The sequence below is a fragment of the Peromyscus californicus genome, unplaced genomic scaffold (assembly GCF_007827085.1).
Source record: "Peromyscus californicus insignis strain IS unplaced genomic scaffold, ASM782708v3 Scaffold_4__1_contigs__length_199733344, whole genome shotgun sequence".
NCBI lineage: Eukaryota > Metazoa > Chordata > Mammalia > Rodentia > Cricetidae > Peromyscus > Peromyscus californicus.
Window position 1 is genome coordinate 31,542,257 of NW_026294562.1, and position 27,033 is coordinate 31,569,289.

General features: G+C 36.7%; 1 protein-coding gene across 1 annotated transcript in view; it reads left to right on the plus strand.

Annotated features, from left to right (window-relative positions):
• Prkg1 (protein kinase cGMP-dependent 1) overlaps nt 1–27,033 on the plus strand; it is a 1,138,884-nt gene that overhangs the window by 1,077,161 nt on the left and 34,690 nt on the right. Inside the window, 1 exon segment of the mRNA XM_052760872.1 lies at nt 7,126–7,222. Within this exon segment, the coding sequence (XP_052616832.1) occupies nt 7,126–7,222 (97 nt within the window).

Below are 27,033 nucleotides of genomic sequence, written 5' to 3' on the forward strand. Positions count from 1 at the left end.
GCTTTCCTTTGTTTAACTTATCAGGATGTTATAAAAACTGCAGATGTACAATCCGATACTTTAAAAAATAATTTACAGACCACATGTCAGTCTCCAATCAAGGGGTCTGTCTTACCTTGGCCAGTATATTTAATATCTCAAGAATTAGTTTTTTAGAGGTTGAACTAGATGGACATCAATGGTGTTGATGAAGATCTTGAACAATGTCAATATTTTTATGCTTTGAGATTTTTTTTAAAGCATTTCTAAAATTGTGTGATTCTTCTCCTATTTTTTAAAAGAAATTTAATTTATTAAATAAGTGTAAAAATATGCCGTGATGAGAATCACTGAAATGTTCTGGTCCTAATTCTTCTGATATATATTTAAAGAAATCAATTATTTTTCAACATCCCAAAGGGCCAGATATGAAACAGAAGCACAAGTATTTGTTGCCTCATTTGTACAGAGAATTAGCAAGAATAATTTATTTGAGAGAATTCTTCTATTTCTTAGAAGAAAGCTGCTCCTTGCATGCAGGATGTTTGCATGGCTGTGGCTCTAAGGCAGAGGGTGAACTGCAGTCTCCTGTGCATTCTTGTTGCTTTCAAGTGCAAGGGATGCACTTGAAAAACAAATAGAAGCATGTTATGTCTAGATTGATTAGATAGGTCAGTATATATATTTGAAGCATGTGGTCGTTAAAAGCACAGTTTGGGATCTATAGGCAGTGAACTAATGTTATCTCCTCTCTCCAAAGAAGAGATTGTAGTTTCAGAAGAAAGTTGATCTAAAGAAATACTTAAGATTTGTTAAATTAGTTTTACACCTTTTATTTCTTCAAGATATTCTCTCTTCTACTAAAACAATACTAGTTATACTTTGATTCTGTATGACAAAATACATTAGGAGCTACCCTTCAGGCTTAAATTTTTAGAGTAAGATTTCTTATGCTTAAGGGTCCTTCTAGGAAATTCTATATAATAATAGGGACTTTCCTATAATTTTTTTGAAAACATAATTCAACAATAAAATAGCTCTCATTAGTAACTTAGCCTACAAAATCATTCACTCTGCTCTCAATGAATTTTAAAAATGTTGCTTTCATGCCTAATTTCCAAATGTGCTCTTCTGATGGCAGTTAAATAAGAGCAGGCTGGTGACTTGATTGTAAAGATAATCCATTTTTTGCTTTACTGACTCTATTTGTTTAACTTCAAACATTTGAGCATCAAGGGTGTGTGATATGTAGCTCCTGGTGCCTTATACATACCCACAGTTTACACAGCACTTTAAGACAGTGGTCCCTGTGGTTCAAGTTCAAGTTATATCTGTGCTGAGTATGCAAACAAGCATCATTGTTCTCATTTCAATGCTGCTTTCTCTACGCACGGCATAATTTTTTTTACGACATTTGTATTTATTTGACCACACAAACTATTCAACACACCAAGCTCTATTAAGTCAGAAACTATTATTCCATAACATATTTTATATGCGATTAAGTCTTCATTTAGTGCATGATCAGTGTTACAGCTTACATTTATTATAGTCTAAGACTGTGTCTTCCATATATAAATCTCATTTCCAAAACATCTCACTCCTTTAAAATATATTTCTGTATAAATGTATTTGTAAATTCCAGTGAACTCTTATCATATACAAAGTGAGGACAGATAATTTCTAGATATTTGCCTGAAGGCTTTAAGAGCTTGGATTCTGACTTGAACTAGTAACCAATTCGTGATTATTAGCTTGGATATATGTCTTCAATATCTCTAAGGTACCTAAACATTAAAGAAATGAGGACTTGGAAGGTCAAAGTCATGGGCAGAAACAGGACCACAAGTCATAAGCTTTTGTCTGTTAGCTCTTGTGTTCTCTTATATCATTATTGAATCCCAAGTAGATATTATCATCTGATTAAATCTCATGTTATTACACACACCGAAAAAAAATTTAGTCATCGGTTAGAGTCCATCCTTGTTTGCTGAAATACTTCACTTTTATAGATTTCCCCAAGAACTGATAAACTTAAATTCAGCAGCAATACAAATGTACTCAAGAGCAGATAAGTCCAGGCAAGGCCACGAAATATCATTTGTATGTGAATGGGGGCTGTTCTGAGACCGTGGTTAGGCTTCCTCTGAGGCTCAGATTTCTGAAGTTAATTTGCATGGTAGATAAAGTGAACTAAACAAACAGGGCCATATTCGCTTTGTTCAAATGGTTCTTAATGACTCATCTTACTATGTTTTGGTCATTTCACCTTTACTTAAAAGTATACATAATTTTGTCTGCTTTATCAAATGATGTAGAAATATTTGGGATATTATAACAATCAATGTAGAGATACAGTGGTAAGTTCCATAAGTTTGTTTCTGGATGAATCACTCTTCCACATGGAGAAATATGTTTACTACTTTAATAATAAGCTGTAAGATACAGCACAATTCTCTTAATTCAAAAAGATAAGTAATTTGCATAGATGCTCTGTGAGAGCCAGAGAGACAACTGTGATGGTTAGTAAAGAGCTCCTTGTTCTGACTCCTTGGCATTATGGAGGCTGTTAATAATGGAAGAACTGGAAATCTAAAGACTGTTATTGCTTTCCTAAGAAATATGAAATAAATAAGTGCAGATGAGCAGCTGTGAGAAGAGGAGAGGTAGATGCAGGGGTGAAAGAAATGCAGATGTTCCAGGTTGTGTGTCCTGGGCTCACCCCCACACATTTGGTTTTTTAATTTAACTACTTTAGGAACTCCTGTGACATAGCAGTGACTTTGAAAAGGGAGTAAAATTCAGGACAGTTTTGCAACTTTCCAACAGGTCTTAACTGTCCAACAATTCACAGTTCAACAAATATCACATAAGGATTTACAACGTTCTATTGTTTCTAATCACTAGAGCCCCACATGAATTTTATCATCAGGAATGTTTGAGAAATGACATATTCCTTCTGCCTGCCTCACTCAGCACACTTAATGTCTTGAATAGAAATTTGTACTTCTTTTATTTGTCTATTATAGTTTTACTTATTCATTTTATATGTTTGCTGGGGATTGAAACCAGAGCCTCACACTTGCTAAGCATATGCTCTATCTCTAAGCTGTACTCTAACCCCATTTCTGTTTTATTAATCTATTTATATGTTTATAGGCTTCATATAGTTGTAACTGAAGCATATATGCCAGTACTCACACTTTTTTGGGAAAACATACCCATAAGTCTCACCCCATTACTAAGTTAATAATAATAATTTTAAGTGAGTGGCTCATACGAACTTAAGAGCAATTAGAGAATATCTTTTATAGCCCTATTATAGTATAAGCAACCAAATATTGAGAACTATACCTATTACTGAAATGGATTTAAACACTTGGCAACTGCTCTCCCATAAACACTGTTCAACAGATGAACACATTACCATACCTAATTGCTTGTACCCAGGCCTCCCCACAGCAGGTTAACTAAAAATATGGGTCAGACACTTAATTTTTGATGAAAAATGATCATTTAATGGATCAATAATTACTTACTTAGTTTCTTTCCTATTTAAACTTTATCAGCTCTAATGAAATTAGATCATTGATGGATTCAAATTGTCTTTAGATAAATCCCCAAGTGAAAGAGTGGATATATCCCTCCTGTTGTGGACAATAAAGAAAAAGAATGAAAAGAAAATCCCAGCTGAGCATCTTTAGAAATCCCTGCACACAACCTTGTTCATGTTTGGAAGTTGTTAATTCACAGGGGAACATGTGAAAAGTCTCTGTGATGAAGATACTACTCTTTAATAAACCTAAATGAGAAGAAAAATTAACTACATCTAAAATAATAAACAACTCATAGCATTCCCTGGGTTGGAAAAGAGAAACTGCCTCTGTGTTGTTTGGATTGTTCAATAATTAGCCCCTGACACAAATATAAACAGAGCAGAAGAGCAAGACTACAAATCTTAACATCTTAAGGGCCATTTAAAATATGTCCCATCAATATTAAGATAATATCATCAGGGAACATTTTTTTAAATTCACATACTAATACTAGCAAAAAGTAATTAATAAAGACTAGCAAGGCGTAATTACGATGATATCAATAGTCATGATTAATGTTTCTAGCGAATGGGAATGTGTATAGGCTAATGGATTTTTATAACTAAAGAATAATATCTGCTACTTGGGAGAAAATTTAATATATCCATCTCATTAGTTGAAATACTTTTAGTGACCAAGAAGATAGGTATGCAAGCTTAAGTGCATTATAATCTTTCTACTTGTATGAGCTATTTATTTGTGTATGTATTATGCATGTGTGTGCATACATATGCATGTATGTATGCATGTATATATGTACGTGTGTGTGTGTGTGTGTGTGTGTGTGTGTGTGTGTGTGTGTGTGTGTGTGTCCTGGGTGGGTATAGACATTTATGTGTGAAGATCAAAGAATAACTTCTAGAAGTTGGTTCTTGGAATTAAACTCAGGTTGTCAGGTTTATTTTGCAAGCACTGTTACTAACTGATCCATCTTACTGGCCCTAATTATTTATTTGTTAACATTTCAATCTGATAGCCATTATAGAACCATTGTTAATCTGATGATGGAGGACCAAAAATGCAGGAGCCAAAACCCTCTTGCCAAGTTCTACCACCCCTGACTCCCTCTGGTCCAATTTAATCCTAATTCAGACTCTGAAGCTGCTGTTGGAACCTGTTGGAGCTTTCAGAATGTTTAGACCTATGCGGCTCAGTTCAGATTGTACAGCGGAATCACTAGGATTTGTTCAAAATGCTGACTTTTGGTATCAGTACTAGAAATATCTGTTTGGTTACAGCGTGGCTCAGATTATTTTTACAAGAGCTCAGATAGCTTTGATGTTCTACCAAAGCTGAAAATCTCTACTCATTTTGATGTACTTTGAGCCTACTGTAAGGTCAAATTGAATGTCAGGGGTAATTCAAGGGTTTAAGTAATAATGTCATAAATTAAACAGGTATAAGACATTAATGCAATAATCTGAGTATGTCCTTTTTCCACCTGAGATCTATGCACTCAGCAAACACATTATTATTTAAAATGCTCTTGTTACAAATGTGTGAGGATTATTTTAGTAATGACATGGCATTTTAGTAAAGTGTTATATACCAAGTCATACTATTTTAGGTTAATAAAAACATCAGTTATCCAAATCTGGCAGTGCACGTATGTAATCTCAGTTCTGGGAAAGCTAAAGCAAGAGGAGCATGGGCTTAAAGCCAGCCTGGTCCACGTAAAAGACCTCATCTCAAAAAGCAGACAAAGCAAAGCAAAGCAAAAACCCAAAGAGAAGCAGCAAAGGTCTGAATTAATGAGCCATCAGTTGATGTGATGAGAAGTTAGAACCAGTCACTATTTATTTAAATTTTTCCTTTCAGGTCTTTTTCATGTTTGTTTTATGAGGCTGATAAAATAGCATGGGTATAAAGGTTTCAAATGTTTTTAAAGCTCCATCTTTTCTTTAAAAAAAGTTTTTAAAACAAAAATCAAAAACTGGAGCAATGCTATTAGGGATGTATTTATCCAGACAATCAGGAAATATTTGAACACATATAAACCCTCATGGAGTCTGATCTCAACAGATGTCCGTTTTAAGCACCTGTTGGAGTCCACTCTGCCACTGCCTTATTAAATGGGATGGAGTTTAACTTTCCAAAAGCAGGTGGCAGTTGGAATGTTAGAAATGTCCATTTGCTCCTTATGCTCCATTCTAGCTCACCAGCTCCTGGACCATTCTGGTGACCTTTGGATTGTGTCATTAATAAGAGAGAGAACTCTACAAACCCTTTTGGATTCACCAGCTTTGTTTATAAAGGTTCATTCAAAGTAGTTGAATTCACACAATAAGCAAATAAAGAAAGACTAGTGCTTTTCTACTTGTTGTCACCCACTCTCCGTTGTCTGTCAACAAGGGATTTATTGAAAAGGTATAACCATAATTGTAAATTGAAGAGACTTGAAAGCTCATCTAAGAAGCTGTTTGGTGTACTTTGCAGTCTAACTGTTAAAGGTATTTGATGATAATGAGGTAACTAAAAATGTCATAGAGAGTAACACAAAAGGTGCCATGACTGAATTGAAAATGATCAAAGCTATGTCCATACCATTTCCTCAAGTATGTTCTTCATGTCTGTGCATAGTACAGGACTAGACTGAGTCCTATTGGCCTGAAGGTCAAGGGTCATACATAGTGATTTCAACACTTCAATTTTGAGACAGCTGAATGTGGTCCTGACCTGGCTTAGTCAGTGGGTTGATCATCTTCATCTTTAAGCCTTCCTGCCCTTTCTAAAAACAGCAGGGCATTGAACCAGGAGCTATTTTAAGTAACACATACTCAGTCTTCTCATTGGGTAGAAGCATATTTTGGCCTCTTGCCTATGTCAGATTGACACATGTGCAGTTAGACTTGGATGCTAGTCCACACTTCTCAACACTCATAAGAAATTTGCAAACATAAAGACACTGGGATTGTTAGCAGAGAGTCCGTGAGGAGATGTAAAGACCTTTATTGGGGATATGAATATGCTCCCGGGATCATCCATTTCAGACATTTGCACCTCAGTCCTCAGCTTTTCGGATCTGTTTTCGTAAAACCTAGCTGGGATTTCACTCCAGAGACACCCCCACTTGTCTCTGGATCCTGCCACTCTCGATAAATACTGATAGAAGACACTGCCAAGCTGTGGATAAGGGAAACTAATGAGAAACTGCTTTCTAAAACCTGAACAGCAAAAACAAAACCAAGCAAGCCCATCAAATCCAAAACAAATCCACAAGAGAGCAACTCAAACAGTCCATACTCACAAGAAGACGCGTAGAAAAAACACCAAGATGTGACTGGTTTGCTAGCTGGACTTATCAGTCACTTGACTGGCATGCACTGGATACTCTGTATTTTTCTCCTTTGAAAAACAAGTACAAGTCTATGTTATTCTATACAGCTGGGACCAAAAAATTATGAGTGTGAGAAAGCACAGACTCTAAAAGCAAAATGGAATTGAAGCGGGTAAAGCCCATGTCACAATCATGCCATTCCAGTACACTCATCCCGGGTACTCGTGTCTGCACCTCTAAGAAATTTCCATTTTTTCACATCAAAAAATCCAGATATGAAGCCGAAGCTGCCTTCTTCGCCAACCTGAAGCTGTCTGATTTCAACATCATCGACACCCTTGGAGTTGGAGGTTTCGGACGAGTGGAGCTGGTAGGTGAATTTTCTTTGAATGCTTTTCAAAGCTTTTCTTCTTCCTCGCTTTTCCCCCCTAGCCTAAGAATCCATCTTTTGCCTCTCATTATTAACTATTAACTATTGACTATTAACTATTGTTGCTCTAACTCAGAAACAGACACCTTCGTGCAGGCATGTCAGAGATTGTTTAACAACGTGGGCTAGGATATGCAGTCACTGGACTCAAAACAAACTACAAATTGCTTCTTAGAAAACTTTTAGTATCCAATAAATGCTAAGCACATTAATTTAATCACTTTAAATTAATTTAAATCACCTTAAATCACTTTTGCCCCCGATTGTATGATTACTTCCTTCCTTAGTTATGATCAGTGCTTACTAACTTAATTATGATACAATTAAATTAATTAAATGTAAACACAGAAAAAGAAACTGGAATATGTATTATATATACATATCTATACACATAGTTATATAACTTATATATAAATAAATAAAATAAATGTAGTGGTAATAATTCTGTTATTCTATAATTGTAACCACCTATTTAGATTATAGAGATAATGGTTTGGATGTTTTGTATAATTTATTTCACATTAATTATGTTTTATGTAATTTAGTTCACTGGGTAAATGGATACACATTATAGGACATGATGACATTCTTGTTCATTTGTTAAGCATATTGTATGAAGCATATTGTATGAATGTGGTATAAACAATATGAAATCAACTGTATTTTGCATTTGTTTGAAATGGGAATTTTAAAACTGACTTATTGCAAGAAAAATTAAGAAAGGACCTATGTCCTGGTGACAGAGGTAGCCCCATTCCAGATACAGATTCACTTCTGCCTCTCTGCTGAACATGAGGGAGTCCCTGATAGGAGACGCTAGTACAGTATGTTAGGAACTCCCTAGCATGTGTGAAGCGCAGTCAACAGTTACTGTTGCCACCCGAGGTCAGGAGGAATCCCTTCCATAAAAGTCAAGTGGCACAGGGCTATTTTTATGTTTGTTTTTATTGCTGTTTAGCTCCCTGGCTTTGACACAGGGAAAGATGTCATTTGCTGGAGTATTAGAAAAGGTCTTAGCACTAAAGTGTGTTGCCCTGAATCTGCATATACTCCCTGTAACATGGGCTGAAGCTATGTAAAAATTAGTACTATTTTAGACATGAACATCCAAAATGTGCCTGTGAGGATCTGATTGTTGTTAATTATGGGTATAAAATTCAAGTAAAGGTCCAGAAAACAGACAGGCAGTCAGACAAATCTTCCTGCTTTTCTAAACTTTGCTGACTAATTAACGAAGCTTGTCATAATTGGTTTTTGCTGCTTTGATAAATGCTATGCCCAAAACCATTTAGGGAGGAAAGAGTTTTTTGGGATTAACAAGTCTATAGACCATATAAAGGACAGAATTCCTCTGAGCAGTGATTCTCAATCTGTGGGTCACTACCTCTTTGGGTCACATATCATATATTTACATTATAATTCATCACAGTAGTAAAATTATAGTTATGATGTGACAATGAAATAATTTTATGTTTGGGGTCACCATAACATGAGAAACTGTCTTAAAGGGTCACAGCATTAGGAAGGCTGAGAACCACTGCCTAGAACATGATTTGGAGGCTGTTTGATATAGTTAGTTCCTTAAATCCAGGTTTAAAGACTATAGGCAAGGAAGGTGAAGATGGCCCTGTGGTTAGGAGCACACACCTCCCAGTGCCCACACTGGCCTCCACCTCCAGGTGACATTAGGATCTATCCTGGCCTCTACAGGCAGTGCTCTCCTTTGCACATGTGTGTGCATGCACACACACACACACACACACACACACACACACACACACACACACACACACAAATGAAATTAAAAATAAAATCTTTAATAAAGACTTTGGACAATAAAATAACTGTTTTAGTTGACAAAAAAACCAGCATTATGTCTGTGGATTTCTAGAGAGTAACTTCAAGTTACTTACTTAGTGAAATATAGACATTGTCTAAGATGTTTGAAGTATTGAAACTATAATAGCTTTGAAAACAGTTGTGAGACCACTTCAAGTTGAAAAACTTAATACTGTATTGAAAATTGAAAACTTCTAGAAAATTCTCAGAAAAATATATAAGAGGCACAAAGAAATAGCCACAAAATTTAGGGAAGTTTAATCATATAAAAGGAAATACAGTTTTTAAAGACAAAATATGTGTATGTATGTTCAGGGATACATGTGCATGCTTGTGTATGGACACAGTTATACAGATCATTTCCATGTCAGAGGAGATACTCTACATACTTGCCTGATTTTTCCTTTTGGATATTATTGTTTACCGTTTTTCATAGGTATTTTAAAGAAAAACAAACCCTGAGCCTAGAAAGAGAGTTCAGCAGTTAAAGGTGTTTGCTGCTCTTCTAGAGGACCTGTAAATGTACATGTAATTAAAAATAAAATTATTTTTAAAAAGAACAAAAGAAAACCCAAAGCCTAAAGAATTCATCTAAAATAGAAATGTAGCTAGTTTGCAAAATGTTTATATAATATCTGTAAGTCCTTGGTAGGCAGGCATTAGGGTCAATGAATCCACTGGGATCAGAGAGAGACACATGTCCTTAAACTCAGAAGTCATTTTATGTGATCTTTCACATCCCAAAAATGTATTAGCAAATGTATAAAATATCTAAAATGCATACATTTTTAACACATGGAAACAAGTTCTGAACATACTAATACAAAGTATGTAACATTTACTACTTGAACCAATTAATTGTTACTTACCAACAATAATTATCAGGCAAAGGATATTAAAAAACAACACTATAAGTTGCATGTAGCATCCTAAACATTCCCCAAGTATGAGATCATAAACTCTCCAATGAGATTTGAAGAGTTCAGAAATTTGAAATTTTGAGCTCCATGTCCTACCTCAAAGAGGTAAAAATCTTATAATTGTTACTTCTTGATACATAGATCATGCCTGAGGCATTTTGCATGAGGATACACCCAACCTGTTAATCTTAACATTTCCCAACTTCTTGTTTGTCAGTTTAGGTAAATTTAGGTGCAAGAGTATTTCTATCAGGCGAAGATTTAAATAACTTACTTTTTTGTGGAGATGAGAACATCATATGAAACTTAAAGTGTATTCAGAGTCCCGTCTCCTTTCTGTGATCTGCCATTGACCATATTTTTATCTATGTTCTTAACTGATGAGCTTTGTGATGTGTTCAGTGTGATGTGTTTACTATATGTCTTCTAGAAAACCAATTCTGTTTGCAATGTCACTTGTATGTATATCACATGTGTATACATTCACTCTTTAAGACTACTCTATAAGGTAATTAAATAATACCTTCATGTATCTTAATGTGCAAGGTGTAATTATAAAATAATGAAGTTGGTTTTAAAAGTCCTAAGTGGAAATGTGTCCTGTTGCTTTATAGTAACACCCATAATCTCCTTCTATTTTTGTCAGAGGCACATGATTCAGAGAAGATTTTCCCACGAATCAGACAAACAACTTTGTATCCTGGCAACATTAGTTGTTGTTGCACTAAATATTAATTTATTCTGTAATCCTAACATTTCCTGTACCCATAAGCTATCCTTAGCTAAAATATAAAAACAAAATATAAGGGGGACATAAAGCCTTCTTTCCTTGCACTGTATTTTTTTCTACGTCATTTATGGGAGATTTAAAAGTTTAATTAGAAAAATTGCTTCTGGCTTTGGGAACTCACAGTTTGCTTCAAAGAGAGAATAAGATTTAGTCATAAGCAAAGTAGGATCAGCACAGGTTGTGTGGAAGAGGAAGACTGATATCCAGATAAAGCAGAGTGGATGTAGCACTATAGTAAATAGTTATGAAACCAAAGCACGAGAACACAGGCTTCCTCATAAACTTGTACTCCTTACTAAAATGATCAACCTTTCATTTGAAGCCTGGTTTATAATCTTCAAGTCCGTGTCCAGTTTATTTTTTAACTTAAAAGTTATTTTTATTATTTTTTTATATTTTTTAAATTTTTTTATTCACTTTACATACCAACCACCACTGATCCCCCTCTCATCACTCCTCCCATCCCCCCACCTCCTGCCCTCGACCCACCCCTCATCCCCTCCTCCAACAGGGTAAGTTCTCCCATGTGAGGGATAGCTAAGCCTGGCACATTCAGTTGAGGCAGGACCAAGCCCCTCCCCCTGCATCAAGGGTGAGCCATGTCCAGTTTATAATTCTCCCCTTATAGCTTCTCTGAGAGGTGTGGTTCAGATCTCACAGGGAAAAAAAACGTCAAGATGATGCATTGGAAGTGGCAAAAGTCCATACAGTGAGAACTGTTGCTATTGCCCCAAATGACAGACTTTTTTTTTTAACTTAGAAACTTTTCTGTCATTCTGGCTTCAACAAATGTTTAGATTCTTTCTACTACTACTACTACTGTGAAACAAAAGAAGCATAAGTGTTCCTGTCTTAGTTTCTTTTCCAGTTCCTGTGATAGATTACTCCTACCAAAGCAATTTAGGGGAGAAAAGATTTATCTGGCTCACAATTCCAAGTTACTGTCCATCATTGCAGGGAAACCAAGGCAGCAGGAACAGGCAGCTTTTACACTATAGCCACAGTCAAAAGCAACGAGCAGGGAGTTAATGCATGCATGCTGGTTTTCAGTTTTCTCCACTATTACTCGGTGCACAAGGAATGGTGCCACACACAGTGGGTAGGTCTTCTCACCTCGATTAATATAATCAAAACAATCCCCAGAGACAGGCCCAGAGGCCAGTCTGTTCTAAAGAGTCCCTCATTGAGACTTCTTTCCCAGGTGGCTCTAGATGTGTCAAGTTGACAATTAAAACTATCACAGACCATTAACTTAAAAATAAATTGTTCTAGGGCCAGTAATATGGGTTAGCAGGAAAAAAATAATTGTGGAAGTCTAAAACCTGAGTTTGAGTTCCACCTAAATGTAGAAGGAAAGAGCTGTCTCCATGAAATTGTCCTCTTACCTCCACAAGCACACCATGGCATGTGTGTGCCCCTACATACACGACACACACACACACACACACACACACACACACACACACACACAAACACAGTGTACATGCATACATACACATACACAGAGAGAGAGTGGGGAGGAGAGGGGGAGAGAGAGAGAGAGAGAGAGAGAGAGAGAGAGAGAGAGAGAGAGAGAGAGAGAAATAGAGAGAGAAATAATATTTTTTCCAGTTTTTTCAAGAACCTGAACTAAAGTTAATGCAGAATGGCTATGATGATGATGATCTCTGCTATGTATATTGTTTTGGCAGGCTTTCAGATTCCCCTTTTCTCTAAATATTTTGCCATTCATGTTTTGGTGGCAAAAAATGGCTGTAGAGGAAAGATAATCAGATAACATAACATGGTAAAAATCTGGAGTTAGATGTTGGGAATTCCTGTTAACAGCTGTGCATACTTAGTCATTTACTTAACTCTCCTGAGCCTCAGTTTCCTTTTCTGTTAAATTAAGATAATAATAGAATGTGTCCTTCATAAGGTTGTAACAATTAAAAGAATTACAGTCACCACAATAGCATATTTTGCATTGTGTATTTGATATTATGTATTTCAATGTTACTATTTTTCCTGTAATAAGTGTCACTTATTATTAAATACACTCACAGTAGCCATCTTCATTTATCATTCCAGCTGTGTTAATATAGAAAATTATAATAGAATGATTCTTCTTTTCTTCTCCCCATTGCTAAGCTACATTTCTTCTCTCAGAGGAAAACCCTGAGATCTTCAAGTGACCTTCAGTGATAGACCCTATTAACTTCCCCTGAACCACTAAAGCTTTTTATTTTCTGATCTACCATGAGAAATGACAGGTTCCTAATCTTCCCTATGCCGACCTGTGGGCACCTGAAGTAGCTTCCTTTTATTTATCCATTTTCTCTTCTAAACTGCAAAGCCAAACTCTCAGTAAGGAATGGTTTTCAGTGCAGAGCCCTGGATCCCAGTCATTTGCTTCCTACCCTTTTTTGACTAGGATATTCTAAATGGGCAGATGAGAACCAGACTCTTGTCACAGGGTGTGCTTGGGGTACCTCTCATTGTTTTTGTAAATCCTAAAGTTAGATTCCCTGAGTGGCAATAACCATCTTACTCCCAGAGGCCACATGTGTGTAGCAGAGTTCCTGTGTTCTCCAAAATGGCATCCAGGACACTGGCTCAGCATTTTTGCAACTTCCTGGGTATGTACTTCACAGGCAAGCAGGCATGGGGGGCCATGTAAAGCAACTGGTAACAAAATAGACTCAGATGATTAAGCAATAAATGAAGTGATAAGCCCCGTGCAGAGCCATCAAGGTTTTGTTTCATCACTCTGAAAGAAGAGGAGCTTAGTTCCAAAGGGACACCCCTAAGAAGATAAAAACATTTTAAGAGCTCCTATTGCCAACCCACACAACAACGAAATGGAATAGCCATGGAATTGTCAGGTAGCCTACAAGTTTACCTTATTTTGACACAGCCTTTGTCTGGCTGTACTCTCCCTTGCATAATATTCACTGTGGAATTATCTCTTTGCTTTCTGTCTAAAAAAATTTTATAAAAGATAATTGTGGTTCGTAGTATTGATTCCTAAGGGGGAGAAAGGCATTGAGCGAAATGATGAAAGTTTACTCCAAAAGACACTAATGGAACATAACTGAGATGCTGTTATGGGGCAGAACAAAGAATCTGTCGACTCATTTCTTTTTCTTTCATTCTACTAGATCACTTTATTGTAATAAATTCACAAATGAGCCGGGCGGTGGTGGCACACGCCTTTAATCCCAGTCCTCGGGAGGCAGAGGCAGGTGGATCTTTGTGAGTTCGAGGCCAGCCTGGTCTACAGAGCGAGATCCAGGAAAGGCACAAAGCTACACAGAGAAATTCTGTCTCCTTAAAAAAAAAAATCACAAATGAAAGCATCCCACAGCTAGACTAAGGTAGCCACTCAACAAATACGTGGCCAGTTCCAACCTCCACACATTGCAGTGAACTTTTCTATATAATATAGTTAGAAAGGCCAGTCTGAAGCTATGGATCTTCATTTGCGGTTTTATACTTTTACTGCCATTTATATTTTTCTGGTTTATCCACTACAAAAAAAAGAAAAATTCCATGATAGAGTTGAAACTAGAACTACTTCTGAGGTAGCACTTCACCCCAGTCAAAATGAGTAGCAAATATTGGGAAGGATGTGGGGGTGAGGGAGGAACCCTCATTCACTGCCAGTTAGAATGAAACAAATAGAGCCATTATGGCAATCAGTTTGGAGGACCCTCAAACAATTAAAAATAGAACTACCATGTGGCCCAGCTACTCACTCCTGGGGAAATGCCCAGAGAACTCTACATCCCGCTGTAACGATATTCACACATTCATGTTTATTTGCTGCTCTATTTTACAGTACCACAAAAATGGAACCAACATGCCCATCGACTGATGAATAGATAATACAAATGATTTATACATACAAAATGGAATATTATTCAGATGTAAAGAAAATTAAATCATGAAATTTGTAGGGAAATGGATAGACAGAATGCATACTATTAAGTGAGGTCACCCAAACCCAGAAAGATAAAATTCTTATCTTCTTTCTCATATATGGATCCCAGTTTGAAATGTGTACATGTTCATATGTAAACTGCTATTAAGTGTGGGTGCAGTTTAACATTTAGAAAGGAGACCAAGAAGGGCTAGCTAATATTAGTTGATGCAGAGGGACAGACTGCTGGAAAAAGGACATATGACTCATGAAAGAAGACACTGGTGTCAACAAAGCTAGTTTCTCTGCAGAAATTATGGGCAGTAAAATCTAGCTGTATTTTGATGAGGGAGTTAATTCGCCTCGTTCATATAGACTGTATATTCAATTATGCATCAACAGCTGTGATATAATCCAGACTACATGAAGGAGAGCAAATACAGCTAATATCATACACATCTTTTGAATTTATAGGAATCTTATATACTGTCTATGCATTGAAGTATATATTCTTCATGAAAATTATTTAAAATTATTATCTCAAAATAGCAACTATTTTTCCCTCCAAACTTAGATGTGATCCTAGGAAAAGCAGTCTAAATATAGAAGTCATTGGATACATTTCCCTGTGGCTTGAAGCAGTTCATCTCAAAGTTAACATTTAGATCATATGTACTTTTTTGTTTCCCACATCACAAATTTACTTTTTTTCCTAGTGAAAGTATGGGCTTAACACATTCAGCATGAGTTAATTTCCCCCCACCACCAAAAGATACCCAAATAGTCTATATTGAATATGTCAATATCAGACATGATTCTAGTGGTCGAAGAATTTTTTGCCTCCTGAGTGGATAAGAGTAACTAGTTTGGGGTGGGAGAGATGGCTCAGCAGTTAAGAGCACTGGCTACTCTTCCAGAGGTCCTGAGTTCAATTCCCAGAAACCACATGGTGGCTCACAGCCTCCTGTAATGAGATCTGGTGCCCTCTTCTGCTGCAAGGACACATGCAGGCAGAATACTGTATACATAATAAATAAATAAATCTTTTAAAAAAAAAAAAAAAAAAAAAAAAACAAGAGTAACCAGTTTGTGGTCAGCCTGGGTAAATGAGACCTTTTCTGAGAACAATTAAAAGGCTAACAGCATGTAAATTCAAACGTAACTCTACAATTCTGTCCCTTACACAGTGACTAACAGATTGTTTAGGTGGCATTGATCCTAGAAACAAGCATCACTTCTCTTCTGACTCAGTTCACTTCATGCCCAGATGTAGTACTCATCCATGAAAGTTTTACTTAAACACATTCAGAAGAGGATCCTATCCATAAGCAGGAGAATGGTCCCTCTGTTTATGTTGATAAAGCAGAAAATAGCCATAGCCCTTAGTTAAAAGGGAAATATATTTTTATGATAAGGTTTACTTCAATATAATGAATAGGTTTAATCTTACTTTCTGGAAAAGTATGAAACTTACAATGCTGTATGAATTTAGGTGGATTTATCAATCGTACATAATTTCTACACAGACATTTAATTTATTGTCAATTTATAATATCTCCTTCACATTAGCACCTCACATAGGCAATAACAAATACAGCTTACTGATCTGAAGACTGCATAAAGTCAGGAGCTTTTGTGAGCCAAATGACTGTTCTTTTTTAAAATTTGTATTGGTATATAACCGTTGTACAAAGTGTTGGGTTTCAAAAGACAGTTTCTTTTGAAGGTAGCCTGTACTTTGGCAATATTCATACTCCTTCCCTCCTTCTGTTTAGGACCCCTCCCCTTTGCCCCAGCCTTTCTTCTCCCACCTTTCTTCTGATTTTACAACACATACACTCACACTAACATGTGATTTTATGTATATTTAAAGAATTCAAAAGCCCACAATAGCAAAAACATGTGTTATTTGTCTTTCTCTGTCTTTTTTATTTCACTTAACGTTATTTCCAGCTATACCCATTTTACAGAAGATGACATAATTTTATTCTTCTTTATGGCCTTAGCAAGCTCCACTGGATATATGCATGGATTTTCTTTTTGCATTCACCTGTTGACAGATTCTAAAGGCTGATTCCGTAATTTGATCACTATTAATAGTACTACAGTAATGGATGCATAGTATCTCCGTGTTCTCTTAACTTGGAGACCTTAGGATGCATGAACAGAAGTGGTATAGCTGTGTTATATGAAAGTACTGCTTTTAGTTTTCTGTGAAACCTCCCTTATGATTTCCATGGTGGTTGCATTCTCACTAACAGAATTTGTTGTTTTGAAAAGTTCTTACCTATGCCTATATAGTAAAGTATTTTCCTTTAACAGTATTAGAGTTTGGGGGACTACAGTAAGAACTTTAATCCATTTTTAATTGATTTTAGTGTGTGGTAAGAGTAAGTAGTCTGGCTTCATTCCCTAGCAGATAGCTATCCTGTGTTCCCAGCACCATTTGTTGAAGAGGCTACCTCTTCTCCAAAGTATATTTCTGGCTAGAGTTGTATTGTTTTACTTCTGGGCACTCTGTTCTATTCTGTTGATGTTTTATCTGTTTTTAATGCCAGTACCATGCTGGTTTTGTTACTATGGCTCTGTAGTATCACTAAAGTCAGGTAAGACGATACCTCCAGGGTTGTTTTTGCCCGCGATTGTTTTGGCTATCTATGATATTCTCTGCTTCCAAATGAATTTTAGGATTGTTTTCCAGTTTTGTGAAGAATGTCATTGGAGATTTTACTGCAATTTCATTAAATCTACAGATCCCTGTTAGAAATTTGACCATTTTTAATATATTAACTGTGTTGATGGACAAACATAAGTGATCTTTCCACCTAGTGTCTTCCTCTATTTTTTCAGAGTTTTAATTTTTTTTTAGTTAAAAATAGAATTACATCACTGTCCCTCTTCCCTTTCCTTCCTCCAGCACCTTCCAAGTACCTTCCCTCCAACCCCTCCCATTCCCACTCACTCTCAAATTGATAGCCTCTTTTTCTTTTATTATTGTTACATACATACATGTCTATGTGTGTGTATGTATTCACAAATATATAAATACAATGTGCTGAATACATATTTGTTGTTTGTATGTATATGTCTTCACTGCTGAGCATTTTGTAGTGCATAACCAATGGAGGCACTCCCTGGGAGTTGCCTATAGTTCTTTGTCTAGGAGTAGAACGCCATGAAATTTTCTCCCTTCCACCTTAGCATGCCCATTGATATTGCCATTGCTCCAGTCCCATTTATTCACCTATTTCTAGGAGAGACTCTTTCACAGCTGACTTTCAGGTATTTTGGCTCTTAAAATCTTTATGCCCTCTCTTCAGCAACGTTTCCCAAGCCATAGATTCAGGAACAGTGATGTAGACTTATCTATTGGAACTTGGCTACCCAATATCCATTAATTCTTCCTTGGCTAAGTTATCTCAGGCCTATTGCTGTGGGATGGTCTGTATATCAAATTGCTCTGATTGGTCAATAAATAAAACACTGATTGGCCAGTGGCCAGGCAGGAAGTATAGGTGGGACTAACAGAGAGGAGAACAGAGAAAACAGGAAGGCGGAGGGAGTCACTGCCAGCCACCGCCATGACAAGCAGCATGTGAAGATGCCGGTAAGCCACGAGCCATGTGGCAAGGTACAGATTTATGGAAATGGATTAATTTAAGCTATAAGAACAGTTAGCAAGAAGCCTGCCATGGCCATACAGTTTGTAAGCAATATAAGTCTCTGTGTTTACTTGGTTGGGTCTGAGCGGCTGTGGGACTGGCGGGTGACAGAGATTTGTCCTGACTGTGGGCAAGGCAGGAAAACTCTAGCTACAGCCTATCTTTTTGAAACCAGTGTGAATGGAATTATTTGTCTGGTGACTTTCTCAACATGTTTATTGATACATAAGAAGGCTGCTGATTGGTGCACTAGTTCTGTGTTCTGCCTCTTTTCAGAAAGTGTTCATCAGCTAACGATGTTCTAGTGGGTCATTAGGGTCTCTTGTACAGGACTGTGTTATCTGTAATAAGGACCATTTGACTTCTTTTCCTATGTATATCTCACTTATATTTTCGTTCCTTATTGCTCTATCTAAGTCTTCAATAATTGAACTGAGAAGAGAAAGTGGAATTCTTGTTTTGTTCCTGATTTTAGTGAAATGCTGTTACAGGTGTTTTGTACACCACCTTCATTGTGTTAAGATAGTTCTTTCGCCAGGCGATGGTGGCACACACTTTTAATCCCAGCACTTGGGAGACAGAGCCAAGCAGATCTCTGTGAGTTCGAGGCCAGCCTGGTCTACAGAGCAAGAGCCAGGACAGGCACCAAAACTACACAGAGAAACCTTGTGTCAAAAAAAAACAAAACAAAAGATATGTTCTTTCTATTCAATATTTAACTCAAGATTTTCATCATAAAAGAACGCTTTTATCAAAGGTCTTTTCTGCATCTATTGTGATGATGACATGGTTTCTGTGTTTGAGACTATTAATGTGTTGTTTTACAATTTGGGGTTTACAATGTTGAACCATCCTTGTAAGTTAATGTAACACTTTTGATTCTGGTGAGTGATCTTTTGATGTAAAGTTGAATTCAGTTCATAAGAATTTTTCTTTCATGTTTGACATGACAATTGCTCTATAATAAATATTCTCTCTGTCTCTCTCTCCTTCCTTCTCTCCATTCTCTCCCCAACCTCCTCTCTCTTCCTTCTCTCTCACCCCTCTTTCTGTCCTCTCCAAATATGCCTCTCTCTTTTTTCCCATCTTTCTCCCTTTCCCTCCCGCCTCTCTCTGTTTCTCTCTTAGTGGCCTCTTCTCTGGTTTTGATAAGAGTATAATAGTGACTTTATAAAATGAGTTTTACAGTGTTCCTCCCTGTATGTTTTATGTAGTAGTCTGTGCAGCACTGATGTCAGATTTTCTTAAGGTCTGGTGAAATTCAGTCATGAATCCATTTGGGTCTTTTTGTTTGTTTGTTTGTTTGTTTGTTTGTTTGTTTGTTTTTTGAAGTGGGGATACTTTTTATTATGGCTTCAATCTTACTGCTTGCTATAAATCTGTTTAATTTGTTCATGCCCTCATGGTTTATTTTACAGAAGTCTTCATGCTTATTAGAACATGATTTTCAAAGCATTCTCTAATAACGCTCTGTCTATAATTTCATTAATTTGGCTCTTTTCTTTCTTTCTTTGGTTTAGTTTGGATAAGGGTTTATAAGTCTTGTTTTATCTTTGCAAAGAATGAGCTCTTTGTGTCATTAGTTCTTTGTATTGTTCTTAGTGTTTTATTTAATCAATTTCTGCCGTGGTCATCATTATTTCTTTCTGTCTCTTGATTTGGGGTATCATGAAGGTGAACCATGAAATCTCTTGAGACTACTTGATTTTTTTAAGATAGGTCTTTATAACTGTAACTTCCCTCACAGCAGTTACATGCTCTGTTTTCAATTTCATTCACTTAGAAGAATGTTTTAGTTCTCCTGCTGATTTATTTCAATGAACCATTCATCATTCAATAGTGTGTTATACAGCGCTGCGAGTTTGTGTTCAGTTCTGTAGTTCTCTTTGTGTAGATTTCCAGTTGTTTCCACTGCTACCAGACTTTTTTCAAGTCTTTTATTTGTTATGATGGTACATTTTTCTTTGCATGAATCTGATGTTTCTCTCTGTGGCTTTCAATATTCTTTCTTTGTTCTGTATAGTTTAACTGTAATATGACATGAGAAGATTTTTTTTCTGGGTCTTGTCTATTTGGTATTATAAATCCCTCCCACATCTCTTTCACTGGACTTAGAGAATTTCCTACGATGATGTTATTGAATATGTTTTCTAGTTCTTTAGCTTGTACTTCTTCTTCTTCTATAATCATGATTTATAAATATAAATAAATATTGTCATGTAGATGTCTCCTGTCCCATTCATACTTTCTTATTAATGTTTCTCTGTCATTTTCTGGATGCTATAATTTGTCCTCATTATATTCAAGCTTGTATATTTTCTTCCACTCCATTCCATTGATGAGGCATTCCACAGAGTTATTTGACTTATTTAACTTTGCATTTTCAATATTTGAATGTTTAAAATATTTCTTTGTATTGAATTCCAGTTTCATACTCTATATTGACTTCCTTTTTTTCATTGAACACTATGTGTTCTATTTGGATTCATTTAGGAATTTGAGTCCTATTTATTTTATTGAACATTCTTATGAGTGTTGACTTGAATTCTTTTGGTTTCTTCTAATTTTCTACCCAAAAAAATGTGATTACTGTGGTATCAACAATTTTGGAAGAATCATGCTACATTGATTTTTCCCATTTCTTGTATTTCTGCATTAGGACTTGTCCACCAAGATTTATGTCATTGCTTGATTTTTTAATCACCTGTATCATTTCCATAGAAATATTTTTCAGTGTTCTAGTAGGACTTGCTTATAGTAGGATTGGGTTTTCATTTGTCTGCAAGACTGTGACTAGAATTCAATTGTTACACTCAGTGGGCTCAGGGAATGAGGCTTGGTTCTCAGTACCAGTCCAAGAATAAAATACTCTCTGCAGAAGCAGCCACAATCTATGGATAGACCTACCATGAAAATATAACAATAAACTATTTTTAAAACAACACCCTCAAATCCAGTAGTCTTGGGGAAGATAAAGGAGCACGGATGGTATGGTATGATGTGTTACTAATGGTAGAACAGGAATAAAATAATTAGAGAAAAGCCAGAAATTCATATTCGTGTGATGGAGAAAATACAGACGGGAGGGCAGTAAATAGAAGGGGAAATAACAAGAGGCATGAAGGTAGCTCAGGCGAAGGGAGAACGGAAAGGAAGAAGCAAAGAAGTGAAATTGGACAACTTAAAACAGAAGCAGGGCCTCCGAAACTCCAGCCTGGACAGGTCTATTAAAAAGTAAGACAAGGGGCCAGGCGGTGGTGGTGCACGCCTTTAATCCCAGCACTCGGGAGGCAGAGCCAGGAGGATCTCTGTGAGTTCGAGGCCAGCCTGGTCTCCAAAGCGAGTTCCAGGAAAGGCGCAAAGCTACACAGAGAAACCCTGTCTCGAAAAAAACCAAAAAAAAAAAAAAAAAAAAAAAAAAAAAAAAAAAAAAAAAAGTAAGACAAGGGGGCTGGAGAGATGGCTCAGCGGTTAAGAGCACTGGCTGCTCTGCCAGAGGTCCTGAGTTCAATTCCCAGCAACCACATGGTGGCTCACAACCATCTGTAATGAGATCTGGTGCCCTCTCCTGGCCTGCAGGGATACATGCAGACAAGAAATTGTATACATAAGAAATAAATAAATCTTTAAAGAAAAAAAGTAAGACAAGGAAAGAGGAGGGCAAAGAAGCTCTACTGCATTGGCATTAGCTGTGAATAAGGAAAGTATAAATGTGAAGGAGAGAAATATCTGTGTGAGAGTGCAGAGCTTGTTTGAAGTTCCTGCCCTGGTGCTAGTGCCAGCCCCACCTCTAGGGTCCCTGAGGGGATCACATGGTGGATGCCTTGGAGCAGTATGTCACAGTGCAGAGCACCTGTGCAAAGCCTCCTGTGTCCACTTGGTCCACTCCAGCCGTCATTCAGACTTCCACATGCCTGAGCTCTGTAGGGTTCTCACTCGAAGCTGTCCCCCCGCCTCCCATCCGAGGTATTCTACCAGCCAAATAGCAGAGTATAGTTCGGTGACAACTGAGTGAGCAGCTCAGGAGGAAATTCACCTCTAGACTCACCACTGACTCAGCAGGGGTCTCTAACAGGGATCTTGCAGATCCTGTTGATTGTTGAGAAGAGTTTTCTTTACACCTCCTCTTTCTCTGTGATTTGTCATGAACAGCTTTTGTGCTCACCATTTTCTTTCTCTCCTCCCCACTCTCCCTCCTCCCCTCTCTCTCCACCCCCTCTCTTTACCCTTCTTCTCTTTCTCCCTTTAGCTCTCTTTTCCCCTCCCCTCTCCCTCACTCTCTTTCAAAGTCTGTTACTTAAAGTATAGTCCCGATTTTCTGAGACTTGTCTTCAGCAAGGGTTCTGGCCCTCTGTAACTGTGTTTTCTCTCACTGGATAAGCACCCCAGCTGGAAGTAATTCCTTTGAAATAGACCCTGGACCCTGTCTCCTTTTAATCTCTGTAAAGTTTCCTATTTACTTTGCTACACTTATTTCTCTACCATCACCCACCTCTTGTAATACCTGCGATCCAACTATGCCAGTGTATTCCCTGGAGATTTAACAGTCACTGCATGGGTGTCATCTGCCACTTAGTTAGCTTTATTCTTAATTCTTAACTTCTGCCAGCTGCCTTATAAATTCATTTTGAAAGTGAAGAGATCATTTCTATATGAAAAGATTTCAAAGAAGTTAAAGCAATGTCCTACAACTTTAAATTTGACATGCACATGCACAGAACAGTTCATAGATTAAGCCAACACCAGTTAATACTTGTTGAATTGACTCAACTACACTTGAGTTCATTCATATTTGTATAAAATCATGTAAATACTTAATGAAACATGAAAGCAGCAGGAAGAGATTTTTCTATTTTTTTAAATGTCCAAAAGAGTAAATATGAGGCATTACATTAAAAAAATAAGATCTGGCCAGGCGGTGGTGGCGCATGCCTGTAATCCCAGCACTCGGGAGGCAGAGCCAGGCGGATCTCTGTGAGTTCAAGGCCAGCCTGGGCTACCAAGTGAGTTCCAGGAAAAGGCGCAAAGCTACACAGAGAAACCCTGTCTCGAAAAACAAAAAACAAACAAACAAAAAAAAACAAGATCTGATTGGGGTCAGATCGATGGCTGAAAGCCCATTTGATTACAAGTTTTATAGTATATAATGATTAAAACTGCAAGGATGCCCAGGCCTTGTGTTTCAAAAGTATGACTAGAATGCAAACCCTTTGCACACATAAGGAAGATAGTTGGATTTTGCAATATGAGATTATCTCTTTTCCATTTCAACTCATTTTCAACATTCAAAGACAGCAAGTGAAAGAAGCTGAACTGCCAGTATTTGATACTCAGCTCCACCTAGATGAGGTCCTAGGTTGTAAGTATGCTTTGAGTATAAGAATGAGTTGAACAATGTGAGAAATGGTTAAGTATTTGGTTTAAAATTGTGTAGAGAAGTCATTGAAACTGACACACCTAGCATTTCTTTATATTTGTGAGGTTATGTATAGAAATCAAAGTCTTTGGTAAGGAAAAGAAAACTTGATTGTTTGATGAAGGAAAATAAGTCACTCAAATGCAGTGAAAGTTGCTTTTAGCACATTTATTATAGAATATAAATGTTATATTTAAGGAATGATAATTTATATTTTGCATATTTTAGCAAACAGCCTTACCTAAACATTATACTGACACAAAGAAAGTAATTGTGACAAAAAGAATATTGACATTTTAATTGGATATAACTTCTTAAGGACAGTCAACATTTAAATACATTGAGATGGAAATAGAGAGTTTATAATGATCACTAGTTGGGTTAATAGAATTAGCAGAAATGGTGAAGAAATCAGTGTTAGTTTATATAATGGAAGCTTTCTGGATGATTCAATCATGTTATTTTCTTTCATGGCTGTAGCAAATATGCTCTGCCTAGTCATGAGGACATGGTGTTGCCAAGTCCAAACTGATTCAAACCATTGTCATAAAGTTTTTTTCCTGTTCCCCATGAAAGTAAAACTTCTTTAAATTTGCACACATTTTGCTAATGCTTTTTTTTTTCATTAATGATAGAACTTTGGAAATGGATTTAAATGCAAATCATAATACTAAAATATATTTACAGATATCCATTTTTGATAACATGCCCAAATACGTTAGAAATTCTGGTAGTAATGACAAGTTTTCTGTAGCACTTTTGAAATGTTGAGTGATTTTTTTCCTTTGTATTTATCCTTCTCTCATACAGTACATCTCAACCGCAGTCTCCCCTCCCTCCACTCCTCCCAGTCCCCCACTACACCTCCCCTCTGGCCCAGATCCACTGTTCCTCCAGTTCCCTAGATGCACTGTTTCTCCATTTCCCTTCATAAAAAGAGCAGACCTACCAGGGATATCAACAGAGCACAATATAACAAAATGCAATAAGATAAGGCACAAACCCCCATATTGAGGCTGGCATATTTTATCTGATTCATTCTTACAGTATCTGCAAGTTTGGCTTTATTCCCATTTCATAGTGCAGAATAGAGACTATAAGAGGTCATGTGGAATTGCAGGGGAATGTGCTTTGTATATTCATATAATATTTTAAAAATTGATGGGGTGGATCTGGGAAGAATTGGGAGGGAGGGATGGGAATAAGATCAATAAGATCAGAATGCCTTGTGTGAAATTATCTTCAAAAATGAATAAAATTATTACATTAAAATAAGTAAAAAAAAATTAAAAGTGCTGACAAAGAGCTACTATTTGACTAGATCATTTATAAGGAATTTCACAATTATATATATTCTACTTAAATTGACTCATAATCCCTTTTCTAAATTATAAAAAGAAATATATTTTTGGGTTTCTCTGTGTAGCTTTGGAGCTGTCCTGGAACTTGCTCTGTAGACCACACTGGCCTCAAACTCACAGAGATCCACCTGCCTCTGCTTCTCGAGTGCTGGGATTAAAGGTGTGCGCCACCACTGCCCGGTTAATGTCTTGATATATTATTGAAGGTAAAAGGATAGGCACCTAGGGCAGTGCCTTCCTATCATATAATTCTCTAAAATATAAGCTACATGTATAGCTGTATCATAATCAAATCAAATAGAAATTATAGATATGTAATTTTACTAATTTTTCCCCTTTTAAAATTCTTAAACATCACTATTAAGGTACAATGTGGATACCTCAACTTTTTCTACTGTGCTCATGTAATTCAAAGAACATTTTTGTTTTTCAAAGAGAGCCCCATGCCCCGCTTTCCATCCCCCGCTCTAGTCAGCCATGCATCTACTCTACCTTAAGTCTTAACTTTCCTGGTACACAGTTTCTTACACTACAACTCTGAATTACACTCAATGCTCTTGTTCTCTACATATATGATTATAAATCATATTGAATGACATAAATTCCAGGTTGTTTAATGTACAGTAATTCCTTCCCTCTTTCATTTAGGATAAGTTTCTAATGTCCCTGAATGCTACTGCAGCCATGTTCGGAACTCACCTACAGAATGATACTTACATTGTTTCTTGAGCAGGTGCTCTGTGGCCAGTGTCTGATTGGTCTGGGAAGTGTTTACCAGGGGATATTGGAAAATGATGGTGAAAAAAATCTGATGTTTATATATTTATGGTCTAATGGTTTGTTTACTGGTATTCTCAGTTGTTGATGGTTTCTTAATGCATTTAGATCACTTCCATGCTTCTGTCTTGAGGACTAACTGGGAATGGTGTGGAGTGAAACACTGTAGCAGTTTGCACATTTAATCTGCTGGTAGAGGCTAGTTTGCTCTCAGTATAGGTATTTGGGGCTTTCTTTTCTTTTTATTGTAGAAAAACAGTTTATTACTATAAATTCATTAAGTCATCTCAATTTGTAATAAATGTGATTTACTTAAATCAGAATATTGCAAAAATGTTCCTAGTTTATTTATAAATACACTTCCTCCCCAATTAAAGAAAGCCAATTTAAAAAAAAAAACTTCTATGTTCTACCATGCACTACGTGTTACTTGTTTAATATTTTGTGCTATTTTCTTAGAGAAAAAAAAAATTTTCCGTTCCTGTGTTGCAGCCTTTATAATTAAGATGCCTGACCTAGATGGCCCTGTTTAGTGTTCACCAGAAAGTTTTCATAAAATTCTTTGTCCTTTGGAAGTTATTAAGTTATGACTGAATGTAGTTGAAACTAAGTCCTTTTTATTTGTAACTGAGACAACACGCACACTGTGTGCTCACCATCGCCCCTTCCAATGACCTGCTCCTGTTCCCTTAAATCATACTGCTATTACTTCAGACATCAAAGCCTTTTTCTCTGTCTGAAGTCATTCATTGCCACAATTCTTAGGTATTGTTTGTATGAAGTGGATTAGCTGTCCATATTTTCTTCAGGACTTAAACTTCCCAGGAACTTAAAGACTAGTCACTGTGGTTTAAGCATCAATGATCTTGAAGTTCTTTCTCAACTTCTTTACTTGTTGACTTTTACTTCTTTACTTATTAGCACTAAGGTGGACTGGGGCAAGAATAGGAACAGCCAGAAGTAACATTCAGTTTGTGGTATTATCAAGGCCACACACCCAGAGACACAGCTCTCTGCTGCCACCTCAAAGACTGAGGCATTCCTTTATCTCTCAGGGTTCTGACCCAGAGATGTAGGACTAAATG